This window comes from Gigantopelta aegis, chromosome 15, assembly GCF_016097555.1.
Source record: "Gigantopelta aegis isolate Gae_Host chromosome 15, Gae_host_genome, whole genome shotgun sequence".
In the NCBI taxonomy this organism is placed as follows: Eukaryota; Metazoa; Mollusca; class Gastropoda; order Neomphalida; family Peltospiridae; genus Gigantopelta; species Gigantopelta aegis.
This window is the reverse complement of record NC_054713.1, coordinates 10,343,777-10,357,572: the sequence shown is the minus strand read 5'-3', so window position 1 is coordinate 10,357,572 and position 13,796 is coordinate 10,343,777. Positions and strand designations below refer to the sequence as shown.

Sequence of the window (13,796 nt, the reverse complement as noted above, 5' to 3'; positions counted from 1 at the left end):
TATATTGCACTCTACCAACAATTGGTATTAAATTTTGCAAATTATCAAGAAATTCATTCATTTTACTACGAAAAAATACTTTATAAATATAATAACTTCTTTATAGCAGCTATTATGCAATACAATGTGTATGTTTTTGTTGGACACATACCTTTAATTTAATGCCACACAGTGATTGGTAGAGGAATATATAACTTACAAACAAGTTTGACTATTAACCAATGTGGATTGAGCTTAGCAGCCATCTTGAATTAAAGATGGCTGCCAAAATTATGAAGAAAAAAAAATGCCAACAATGGATTTATGTTTCTTTGCGATATAAATAATTAAAAAAATACAGTTATTCCAAATGTAGCACCAAAAAAAAAAAATGCAAACCCCAAAATCATGACATAACAGTCCAGATTATTGTTTAGGTACATGTATATATATAGTTTTCAGGTTTTTTAAAAGATCATTTCAGTGTTTTTTTAAAAGGTGCCCATTTTTGACGAGGAAAATCTTTTGAACTTAGGAATTTTGATGGTCCTGTTAGGGCACATATTTTGACAAGATTTAAGTCTTTTGAACTTAGAAAATTTGATGGTCTTGGTAGGGCACATATTTTGACAAGAGTTAAGTTTTTTGAACTTAGAACATTTGACGGTCCTGGTAGAGGACACATATTTTGACAATAGTTAAGTCTTTTGAACTTGGAAACTTTGATGGTCCTGGTAGGGCACATATTTTGACAAGAGTTTGACAGTCCTGTGCCCCTTTCCACAAAGCTATCTTAGCACTAACATCACTTTAGTGCAGAAGGTAGCTATGCATTTATGGTGATCTTAGGGCTAAGATCGCTTCGTGGAACGGGGCCCTGGTAGACTTGACATTGTACATGTAGGTATTGTTGTAGCAGCACCCTCAAAATGCGAGTTTTATTTGTAATTGTGCAGGTCTCCGACAGTCTGATGGCCCTGGTCACGTTTGACTCAATGAAGGCTCTGACCTACGTAAAGCAGCAGGACGGAGAGGATATGCCGGGAGAGAGTGTCGACGTCCAGCGACTGTCAACACCATCGTATACCACGGGAACCGACGACGACAACATGGCCGAACTCACGCAGTGGTGCTGGTATCTGAACACAGAGAGTGGTACTTGGTCACCCTATCAACCTGTAAGTATGCCGTGAAGCAAGCTGATTGAAATCACAGGGCTAGCTCTGGGTGATAGAAAATTTCACCAAATTATCTAAAAAATACAAAACCTAGAGCTATTTTCTAACAAAATATAAGTTATAACACAATAATTTTTGTCCAAATTAAAATAAAATTCGCCAGAATTTGGTGAGTGGCAGAGCTAGCCATGAATCAGCTCTACTGGTCTACCAGTCAATCTGACAGCATTGCGTGGACTCCCATGTCCAGGTAACATTTCACTGGTCTACCAGTCAGTCTGACAGCATTACACGGACTCCCATGTCCAGGTGACATTTCACTGGTCTACCAGTCGATCTGACAGCATTGCGTGGACTCCCATGTCCAGGTAACATTTCACTGGTCTGCAAGTCAATCTTTTTGGCATTGCGTGGACTCCCATCTTTAAAACTCCAGGATAACATTTCATGGTCTACCAGTCAATCTGACAGCATTACATGGCTCCCATGTCCAGGTGACATTTCACTGGTCTACCAGTCGATCTGACAGCATTGCGTGGACTCCCATGTCCAGGTAACATTTCACTGGTCTGCCAGTCAATCTGACAGCATTGCGTGGACTCCCATGTCCAGGTAACATTTCACTGGTCTGCCAGTCAATCTGACAGCATTACATGGACTCCCATGTCCAGGTGACATTTCACTGGTCTACCAGTCGATCTGACAGCATTACATGGACTCCCATGTCCAGGTGACATTTCACTGGTCTACCAGTCGATCTGACAGCATTACATGGACTCCCATGTCCAGGTGACATTTCACTGGTCTACCAGTCGATCTGACAGCATTGCATGGACTCCCATGTCCAGGTGACATTACACTGGTATACCAGTTGGTCTGGCAGCATTGCGTGGACTCCCATGTCCAGGTGACATTTCGTCTGGTCCTGGTTTAGCTGATGATTAATAACACTTCGATGTGCTCTATTGTTGGGAGCATTACAGAAAAATAACTTGTAACTATTTATTATACTGTGACCTGTATCTACACTCTGACACCTACAGTGCATATAAAAGATTCCTTGCTACTAATATTCTGTATTAGCACATGTGCAATGGCGACCGCGGGTTTCATACTCTCTATTCCGTGTTTGTCCTTAACCAGTAGCGCCTGACGTCATATATGATTTACAAATGACGTCGAGTGCATATGATTCTTAAAAACCGTACATCCATGAGTTTTGTGCTAAATTTAACACTAGCAGTGTTGTTATGACGTTAAATGCAAAACCGTTTTTGTAAAGGGTAAAACGGGTATAATAAATACCCAAATTGGCATACGTATTTTCAGTTTTTTTTTTTTATCGTTTATTTTGTTGAAAGAATTAATACTACCGTATCATTACTCGCAGTATGCCTTGCCTATTCTTGCGCAAAGCAAAGGCGTACAAAAAATAGGAAGCGAAAAAACGTTATGTGATGTTCTGTATATCGGCAACATTATTAATTAATAATCATAACCATGTAAATGTAAAGATATATGAAGAGCAAAAATGAACCAATAAACCAATATAAGCCATAATTTTTGTTTTTGGTTTTTTAGTGTAAAGTCATTACTTGTATGTCAGTTTTAGCTAATGGTAGGCCCGCTTATTTGCCGCAAAACGCTTTGATTCTTATGTAGTCTATTGGGTATAATTTTGACATGTATACACTGATCAAAACCGATTGATTTTTTAATTACAATAAATACTATTCAGATGAAGATGCACACAATTATATATATCCTTTTCAGTGCCTAGATGGTTTGATGAACGTGTTAAACATGTAGGAATCAACTGTTTTGAATTTTAGATTATCGCTGTACAACGAACACATTAGGATATTTGGGATGAAAAAAAAAACACTGGTTCCGAGGAGTTAGTAAAACTACGATGTGTACTATATAAGGTGTGCACTATTTTTATAATAATTTCAATCTCTAAAAATGGAAGTTCAATAAAAACTTTCCATGATATCACGTGATGATAAAAACTGACATTCATAGCGCCATGAATCTCAGTTTAGAACTATTTTTGGCTTATAGCCGGAACTACTTTATGAATTATGTCAACAAAGGACTCCCCGAGGAAGTTCCTTGAGATTCTATTTTTAGACATCAAACAGTAATAATACAGATAAAAAAACACCCATAATTTTAGACACCATCGTCAATGCATAATAAGTTGTTAAGTAGACCAGCGTGTGCGTGCAGAATTCCAAGAGTAAAACTAATCTGACCCCGATAGCTCTGATTGGTCAATATTCCACGGACTACTGCGCATCAAATCATGTTCCAGTCACATGGTCTGTGACTTTCTAACAAACGAAACAAAAATTAAATAGTCGAAAATGATCATTGATTACTGTTACTATAGTGTGTACATATATACATATCTAAATAACATATGCACATTCATTAACCTCTGGCTGACCTACAAATAATTAAATGAATGTTTTTCAAATTCTTTTCAAATCACTGGCATTTGATTCTCAATTAAAGATTTTGATGGGTCAAAATAAAAGGTCAAAAGAATACATGAGCTCCAATACCTATGCTGTTAGATCCACAGGTAATACCATGTAAATATTAACCAGTGGACAGAAAGTAATCAGATTGACACGATTGCCATTTCCCAGGGTACCTTACTCGCCTGATGTAGGATCAACATTTATTGAACAAATCGAGTGGCACGTTTACCTATTTCGCTGTTCCAGTAATTAATTCATTTGTGTATATACAGAAGCTACTTGTAATTTAATGCTTTCCTTTTGTCATAACTATATGAACAGTATAAATGAGTGTACTTATCAAAAATTGTGATCTATTACCTTACAAAAGTCGACTGTGCTTAATTGGTGTCATTCAATAGGCAAATAATTTTGATAACTTGAGGATACTGTGAAGTGTCTATGTACACTATGTTTTCCTATTTGTATATAAAAGATTCCTTGCTGCATAATCGAAAAGAGTCTCCCATGGACGGCAACCCTTCTCGTAAAAAACAAATCTCTGTATGATTAAACCATATTTCCATCAGCCATATAACCGTAAATAGTGGTCAATGCATCGTTAAATAAAACATTTGCCCTTTTGTTAAGTGCACAGTGCTTAAATTTCACACTAGCACCAATGGCTATTGTTGCGCTGTCAAATAAATCGCCCCGTGTAGGAGGTAAAAAGCAATATCTGTTAGTGTACGCTCACAAAACGCGATAACCCCATATTTAACCCACTTTGCTTTCTGGGAGAGACACTGTTCACACCCCAGACAAACTGTGGTTGCGTTCAATTCCATAGCGCCATACCCACACATTTCTTTCTGGCAAAAACACTAGTAGCTGCCAAATAAATTGCCATATGTTAGGAGCTTTAACAATATTTATTGCACACATCTCAGCTATCTGGGTTGTCTGTCCAGGATGGTGGGTTTGTTGTTAATTGGTTAGTGATTAGTGAGAGAGAGAAGAGGGTGTAGTGGCCTTACACCTACCCATTGAGCCCTTAAGAACTCAGTGTGAGATGGAGCCGGTACTGGGCTGCGAACCCTATACCTACCAGCATGTAGTCTGATAGCTTAACCACTGCGCCACAGAAGTCGGTAATTTGATTCAGAGCGATTTACAGTATATGTACGCACCGGAAATAAAATAATTGGTTATTACATACATGTATGTAAATTTCTTTCAGGGCAATTTACAGTTCACCCTGGAAATGAAGAACTTCATGATTATGCCAGTTACTTTTAAGGCAGTTTACAATACACACTGTAAATGAAGTACTTAATGTTTATGCTAATTTGTTTCGCAGGTTAATTTACAGTACACCCTTGAAATGAAGAACTTCATGCTTATGCCTATTTCTTTCAGGGCAGTTTATGATACATGTATAGGTACACCCTGGAATTTGAAGTAGGAAATGAAGAACTTAATGTTTATGCCAATTTCTTGCAGGGCAATTTACAGTACACCCTGGAAATTAACAACTTGATGTTTATGCTAATTTCTTGCAGGGCAATTTACAGTACACCCTGGAAATGAACAACTTAATGTTTATGCCAATTTCGTTCAGGGCAATTTACAGTAGATCCTGGAAATGAAGAAATTAATGTTTATGCCAATTTCTTGCAGGGTAATTTACAGTACACCCTGGAAATGAACAACTTAATGTTTATGCCAATTTCTGCAGGGCAATTTACAGTACACCCTGGAAATGGAGAACTTAATGTTTATGCCAATTTCTTGCAGGGCAATTTACAGTACACCCTGGAAATGAACAACTTAATGTTTATGCCAATTTCTGCAGGGCAACTTACAGTGCACCCTGGACATGAAGAACTTAATATTGATGCCAATTTCTTGCAGGGCAATTTACAATACACCCTGGAAATGAAGTACCTGAATGGCCAGACAACCTACTTGTTTGAGCGGGAACAGCACCAGTATGAGGTCAACTTCTCTAAGATGCGACAGACCAACTTGAGAACCTTGAAGTCGAGAGCGGTAATCAGGAGACCGGTATTTGTGTCATCTGACCATGTCAAGAGACGGAAAAAAGAGTACGTACCTGTACCAGTCTTCTATTGTCATGTATCAGGGTTTTTTTTTATTAGAGTCAAACATTTATTAGATTTTTTGTGGGTGGGAGTGGGGTTAAAAAAAAAAGTTAAAAGTTTATTTTGTTTAACAACACCATTAGAGCACTTTGATTTATTTATCATCAGCTATTGGATGTCAAACATTTGGTAAATCGTACATACAATGTATAGTCTCAGAGAGGAAACACTGCTACATTTTTCCATTAGTAGCAATTAAGGGATCTTTTATATGCACCATCCTGCAGACAGGATAGCACATACAATGGTATATACCACTCATGGTGCACTGGCTGGAACAAGAAATAGTCCAATGGGACCATCCATGAATTATCCTATAGACCAACTGCATATGATGCGAGTGCTTTACCACTGGGCTACACCCACTCCTGACACTATAGATACATTTGTACATGTAGTTACATGTATATAAAGAAATGCATTTGGACATTAATTTCTTTGACTTATTCATAACTACATTTTGTGGGACGTTTTCTTAGCACATGTATAAATACATTTATGAATTCTTACCCCACTTTCAGTCAGTGCATTACAACTGATATATCACAGGCCGTGCTATTCTGTCTGTGGGTTGGTGCATACATATACATACATGGATAAATGATCCTTGCTACTAATGGAAAAATGTAGCAGGTTTCCTCTCTAAAACTACACGTACATGTTTATATCAAAATAACCAAATATTTGAAATACATGTACTGTAGCCCATGATTAATAAATCAGTGCTCTAGTAGTTAAACAAAACAGACTTTAACTTTATAACTAATTTGATTGGAGATTGTCGCCAAACAACTGTAAAATGGCATCATAATGTCAAATGGGAAGTCATTATGTAAAAAAAACAGGTCAACAAAAGAATTTTAAAAACTGATTTATGTGTATTTTTAATGAAATACTTTGTGTTGTTTTTATAATTATAAGAACAGTTTGTCGTTGTTTTGTGAATTTATCAATGCATTACAGTCACAAATTTAGAATAAAATTGCTTTGCTTTACTATGCTAGATGGTACATGCTTTTTATACAATTTTTGACTGTTATACATCGATGAATGCACAACAAAATCACACAATTCTTATAATTATAGTGAAATCAAAACCCTTTGAAAACAGTAATTTCCATATTCAGTACGAACCTTGTAGAAATATTTATTCTTGTTATGCTTGTATTGTCATATTCCATCGAGACCTGTTGATCAAGAAGCCAGCATGCACTTACAGTATGCATCGTGTTAAAATTTAGTCCTTGTTATGCTTGTGTTTCTAGATCTCCAAGAAGCCAGCACTTACGATGAACCTCGCTATGCTTGTATTGTCAGATCCCATCCAGACCTGATGATCAAGAAGCCAACACTTGCGGTGACTCTTGTTATACTTGTATTGTCAGATCCCATCAAGAAGCCATCACTTGCTATGACCACTGTTATACTTGTATTGTCAGATCCCATCCAGACCTGTTGATCAAGAAGCCAGCACTTGCGATGACCCTTGTTATGCTTGTATTGTCAGATCCCATCAAGACCTGTTGATCAAGAAGCCATCACTTGCGATGACCCTTGTTATGCTTGTATTGTCAGATCCCATCCAGACCTGTTGATCAAGAAGCCAGCACTTGCGATGACCCTTGTTATGCTTGTATTGTCAGATCCCATCCAGACCTGTTGATCAAGAAGCCAGCACTTGCGATGACCCTTGTTATGCTTGTATTGTCAGATCCCATCCAGACCTGTTGATCAAGAAGCCAGCACTTGCGATGACCCTTGTTATGCTTGTATTGTCAGATCCCATCCAGACCTGTTGATCAAGAAGCCAGCACTTGCGATGACCCTTGTTATGCTTGTATTGTCAGATCCCATCCAGACCTGCTGATCAAGAAGCCATCACTTGCGATGACCCTTGTTATGCTTGTATTGTCAGATCCCATCCAGACCTGCTGATCATGAAGCCATCACTTGCGATGACCCTTGTTATGCTTGTATTGTCAGATCCCATCCAGACCTGCTGATCAAGAAGCCAGCACCTATGATGACTCTTCCCGATCGTTGGGCACTGCTCGACTGTTACCAGACTGTAGAACTTGTGAAGCTGAGCCTCGGGAATACAGAGGAAGACGAACTAGTGCAGAACCTGTTCTTCTCCACCATGGACCGATCTCAGTTTAATATCCAGTCGCTGTTTCGCATTCAGAACCCGTCGCTGTGGAAGAAATACTGCGAGTATGTATCCCATCAGGGGGTGGGACGTAGCCCAGTGGTAAAAACACTCGCTTGATTCACGGTCGGTATGGGATCGATCCCCGTCGGTGGGCCCATTGAAATAATTTTCATTTGTCACTTGCTAAAGCTTGTGATAAGTGAAAATTATTTCACTCCGGTAATAAATTTGATAGCAACTAGTAATAGTTTATTATCCTCTATTTAGGCTCATGTGACCATTGTGAACCAGTTTTGGTCATCATCATGGGCTGGACGTAGCTTAGTGGTAAAATACTTGCTTGATGCTCTGTCGGTATGGAATCGATCCCCATCGGTGGGCCCATTGGGCAGTTTCTCGTTCCAGCTACCCAGTGCGCCACGACTGATAATATCAAAGGCTGTGGTATGTGCTATCCTGTCTGTGGGATGGTGCATTATAAAATATCTATTGCTACTAATTAATGAAAAAATGTAGCGCGTTTCATCTCTAAGTCTATATGTTAAAATTATCAAATCTTTGACATCCAATAGTGTCCGATCATGAGTAATAAATAAATGTGCTCTAAATCAGTGGCACATTGGTAGAAAGGATGTGTTGGCACACTGGTAGAAAGGATGTGTTGCCACAGAGGTTGGTAGGATGGCACACTGGTAGAAAGGATGTGTTGCTACAGAGGTTGGTAGGATGGCACACTGGTAGAAAGGATGTGTTGCTGGAGGTTGGTAGATGGCACACTGGTAGAAAGGATGTGTTGCCACAGAGGTTGGTAGGATGGCACACTGGTAGAAAGGATGTGTTTGCTACAGAGGGTGGGTAGGATGGCACACTGGTAGAAAGGATGTGTTGCTACAGAGGTTGGTAGGATGGCACACTGGTAGAAAGGATGTGTTGCTACAGAGGTTGGTAGGATGGCACACTGGTAGAAAGGATGTGTTGCCTCAGAGGTTGGGTAGGATGGCACACTGGTAGAAAGGATGTGTTGCTGCAGAGGTTGGGTAGGATGGCACACTGGTAGAAAGGATGTGTTGCCTCGGAGAGGTTGGTAGGATGGCACACTGGTAGAAAGGATGTGTTGCCTCAGAGGTTGGTAGGATGGCACACTGGTAGAAAGGATGTGTTGCCTCAGAGGTTGGTAGGATACACAGTGGTAGAAGGTCTTAGATCTTAGCGTTAAGATCACCGTAAGGGCATAACTATCTTATATGCGTACGGTTATCTTAGCACTAAGATCGCTTTGTGGAATGGGGCTCATGAGGTATGTGGTGGCCATTATGGTGTCATTAAACAAAACAAACATTAGAAAGGATTGTTGTAGTCCTGGTATCTCATCCTTTGGCACACTAAAAAAATGTGTTGCATTTTCGAAATGGTAATCTTCCGTTTGATTAAGGTTATACGACATAAGAAAATGTAAAGAGAATTAAGTTTTATAGTCCTCATTTTTTATTTTTTTAAATATATTTCCGTTTGATTTGATAAAAAATTTAAAGGAATGGGACGGGCTATAGTATTTTCACACTGAATGATTTTCTTTCTTGTGTCTTTTCAGCACGAAAGCCACCATGGAGATGACTCTCCAGCAAGAAGGGATGGCCGGTCCTGTCAAAGAGAAGCAGCTGTTTCACGGCACAGAGGACAACGTCACCGTGATCCGGGGAATCTGCCACAACAACGTTGACTTCCGCCTCAGCGGCAAGAACGGCTCAGTCTACGGCGACGGTGCGTACTTTGCGAGAGACGCCAAATACAGCCACAGCTACACCAAAGGTCCCGTTCGGTTCATGTTCCTCTCTAGGGTTCTAGTGGGTCAGTACGCCAAGGGAGACAGTTCATACAGACGTCCTCCGAGCAGAGTGGGCCACACACTGTACGACTCCTGTGTCAACGATGTAAAGAATCCATCAGTCTACGTCATCTTCGACATAGCGCAGAGTTACCCTGAGTATCTTATGGAGTACACTGTGGTAGAGAGTCCGGATTCTGTCGCAGAACCCGATGTCCTGGTTTCTTCTCAGTCTGGTCTTCCATCTTATCTTTCGTCCACGCCAGGCTTGCCTCCAGTTGATGCATCAGCTTATCCAGTCTCCCCATCATCTGGTGTACCGTCGTACCACCCATCCATGCCGGGCTATCCTTCAGCCAGTGTGTCGTCCTACCCAACAACTTCTGTACCAGCTTATCCTGGTGTCAGTGTGCCATCCTACCCAACCTCTGTGGCAACACATCCTTCTACTGGTGTGCCATCCTACCCAACCTCTGTGCCAGCTTATCCTTTGACCAGTGTGCCATCTTACCCAACCCCTGTGGCAACACATCCTACTGGTGTGTCATCTTACCCACCCTCTGTGGCAACACATCCTACTAGTGTGCCATCCTACCCAGGTTCGTCTTCTGCTTCTGGGCCTTCTTACTCGACTACTGGCAATGTGTATCGGGTAACCCAGCATGACAGGCCACCAACACACAAATCACCTGAAGAGAAATGTTCACTTCAGTGATACATCATTTTTAGATATTAAAGGGACACCCGGAGTGTTTTTGGTCATTATGGTGTTATGCAGTCCCAAGTTTTCAACATCACAGAATCTTGTTTGACTCTGTGGCAACATAACTTGTGCCATCTTACCCAACCTCTGTGCCAGCTTATCCTTTGACCTTGTTAAATGCGTTACAGGTTTGTAGATTAACTGTGTCCATTTTTAAACCCCTGTGGAAACAGGGAATTAAGAGGGATCTGGTTTATCCTGGTTTTTAAAAAGGGACTGTAAGACGTCCAGCCCTTCCTGTCAACAGATGTGAATCATTCTACTTCATCCTACCCATATACTTCTTCAATTATTCAGTGGGCCATCTAAATGTGACAAGTCCTTTATGACTACTGGCAATGTGTATCGGGTCCTTGGCAACACGCAGCATGATAGGCCACCAACACACAAATCACCTGAAGAGAATACACGCAGGGTGTCAATTATTCAGTGGTAACATGTACATCCTTTATGTACACACACAGATGTTCATTCAGTGATGCTGGTGTTTAATGTGACAAGTTCTTGGCATATACACGCAGGGTGTCAATAATGTGTCGTGTCTAAATTGACAAGTCCTTTATGTACACACACAGATGTGAATCATTCAGTGATGCTATTGTTTAATGTGACAAGTCCTTGGCATATACACGCAGGGTGTCAATTATTCAGTGGTGTCGTCGTCTAAATGTGACAAGTCCTTTATGTACACACAGAGATGTCACTTATTCAGTGATGCTATTGTTTAATGTGACAAGTCCTTGGCATATACACGCAGGGTGTCAATTATTCAGTGGTGTCGTCGTCTAAATGTGACAAGTCCTTTATGTACACACAAAGATGTCAATTATTCAGTGATGCAATTGTTTAATGTGACAAGTCCTTGATATATACACATACAATGCCATTTAAAGATGTCAATGGTATCATTAATGTGACAAGTCTTTGATATATACACATACAATGCCATTTATTCAATGGTTTCATACATGTACATTCATATGTACTTTATTTGGCTTATAACAATATGTTATTCAGTTTTGTCTGGGGATTTTTTGTGTGACAAGTCCTTGGTACAGAAGATGTCACTTACTGGTGATCCGGCCGTGGCCATGCATGTTTAATGTGACACGTCCTTGATATACAGTATGTCACTTATTCGTCATGCCATGCAGATGCAATGTGACAGGTCCTTGGTATATAGGGTGTCACTTATTGATTGTCAGTTGTCATGGAAATGTAATGTGATAATTCCTTGATATATACTTGCAGAATGTCATTCAGAAATGAGTTTAATGTGACAGGTCCTTGATATATTAGGTTGTCACTTAAACTGAGTATGTCAGTTGTCAAGTAAATGCAATGTGATAAATCTTTGATATATATTTATAGGATGTCACTGAGGAATGCCAGTTTAATGTGACAGGTCCTTGGTACATATATATAGGATGTCACCTATTCAGCATGTCTTTTGTCATGCAAAGGCAATGTAGCCCAGTGGTTAAGCGTTCACTTGATGTGCAGTCGTTCTGGGATCGATCCCCGTCGGTGGGCCTATTGGGCGATTTCTCACTCCAGCCAGTGCACCACGACTGGTACATCAAAGGCTGTGGTGTGTGCAATCCTGTCTATGGGATGGTGCATATAAAAGATCCCTTGCTACTAATGAAAAATGTAGCGGGTTTCCTCTCAAAGACTATACACCAAATGTTTGATTAATAAATCGGTGTGTTCTAGTAGTGTCGGTAAACAAAACAAACTTTAATAAATGGTGTTTAATGTAACACAGAGGCAGAACCAGGGGGGTACCACCACCACCCTCAAATATATTCAAGTGCCTGTAGTTTTCCTGTTTTAAAAAAAATAAGATCATCGTTTCGTTCACCCATGTGCCTTTTTCCCCTTTGTTCCAGCTCCCACAATTCAGGGATCTTATCCCTGTAACAAGCCTTCTCCTCTGTACGCATTTAGATGTATCTGTCATAGGGTGTCACTAATGGAGTTTGTGGTGTGTGTGGTATGTGACAAGCTCTCGGTACGCATTTAGATGTATCTGTCATAGGGTGTCACTAATTGAGTTTGTGGTGTGGTATGTGATAAGCCCTCGGTACACATTTAGATGCATCGATCATAGGGTGTCACTAATTGAGTTTGTGGTGTGGTATGTGACAAGCCCTCGGTACACATTTAGATGTATCTATCATAGGGTGTCACTAATTGAGTTTGTGGTGTGGTATGCAACAAGCCCTCGGTATGCATTTAGCCGTATCTGTCATCGGGTGTCACTAATTGAGTTTGTGGTGTGGTATGTGACAAGCCCTTGGTAGATATTTAGATGTATCTACCATAGGGTATCACTAATTGAGTTTGTGGTGTGTGTGGTATGTGATAAGCCCTTAGTATGCATTTAGAGGTATCTGTCGTAGGGTGTCACTAATTGAGTTTGTGGTGTGTGTGGTATGTGACAAGCCCTCGGTACACATTTAGATGCATCTATCATAGGGTGTCACTAATTGAGTTTGTGGAGTGTATGCAACCAGCCTCGGTATCCGATGGCTTAAGCACGTACACAGTCACTACTTGAGTTTGTGGTGTGGTACATGTATGTGAGAAGCCTGAAGTATACATCTGTAAATGCATCTATGGAAGGGCATCACTAATGATAGATTTACGTGAGCTGGTGTGTCACTTACAGGGCACTCTTTCCTCTTCTATTATTTTGGTGCTTATATTCAATTAAGGTTCAAGCATGCTGTCCTAGGCACACTCCTCAGCTATCTGGGCTGTCTGTCCAGGACAGTGGGTTAGTTTTTAGTGGCTAGTGAGGGAGAAGAGGGTGTAGTGGTCTTACACCTACCCACCGAGTCGCTAAAATTTCCTCTGGGTGGGAGCCGGTACCAGGCTGCGAACCCAGTACCTGCCAGCCTTATATCTGATGGCTTATGCACGACACCATCGAGGCCGGTCTGCTGGGCACTTTAAGGTTTCAATATTTGTATGTATTTATTCCCATTTGGGACACCCCTTCCCTCCTTCCCCTCCCCCCCCCCCAAAAAAACACTGCGTTGGAAAAAAACTGGAACGTGTTTTTTTGTTTGACAATGCTTGGTTTTTTGTTTCTTTGATGCAGTGTGTGTGTGTGTGTGTGTGTGTGTGTGTGTGTGTGTGTGTGTGTGTGTGTGTGTGATGTTGTACATGTACTTCAATTTACTAAAATATGTGCTTCTTTGCAACCTCGTGCAATGCAATAAGACATGCAGCCGTGTGATTTGACCACGAGACGCCTT

At 40.5% G+C, this 13,796-nt stretch overlaps 1 protein-coding gene across 1 annotated transcript; it reads left to right on the top strand.

Annotated features, from left to right (window-relative positions):
- Positions 1 to 360: 360 nt before the first annotated feature.
- LOC121390571 (protein mono-ADP-ribosyltransferase PARP11-like) lies at positions 361 to 10,561 on the top strand. The gene is made up of 4 exons (XM_041522419.1): positions 361 to 1,157; positions 5,540 to 5,733; positions 7,774 to 8,004; positions 9,534 to 10,561. The coding sequence occupies exons 1-4, from the start codon at positions 909 to 911 to the stop codon at positions 10,480 to 10,482; spliced, it is 1,623 nt and encodes a 540-aa protein (XP_041378353.1). The 5' UTR covers positions 361 to 908; the 3' UTR covers positions 10,483 to 10,561.
- Positions 10,562 to 13,796: the final 3,235 nt, after the last annotated feature.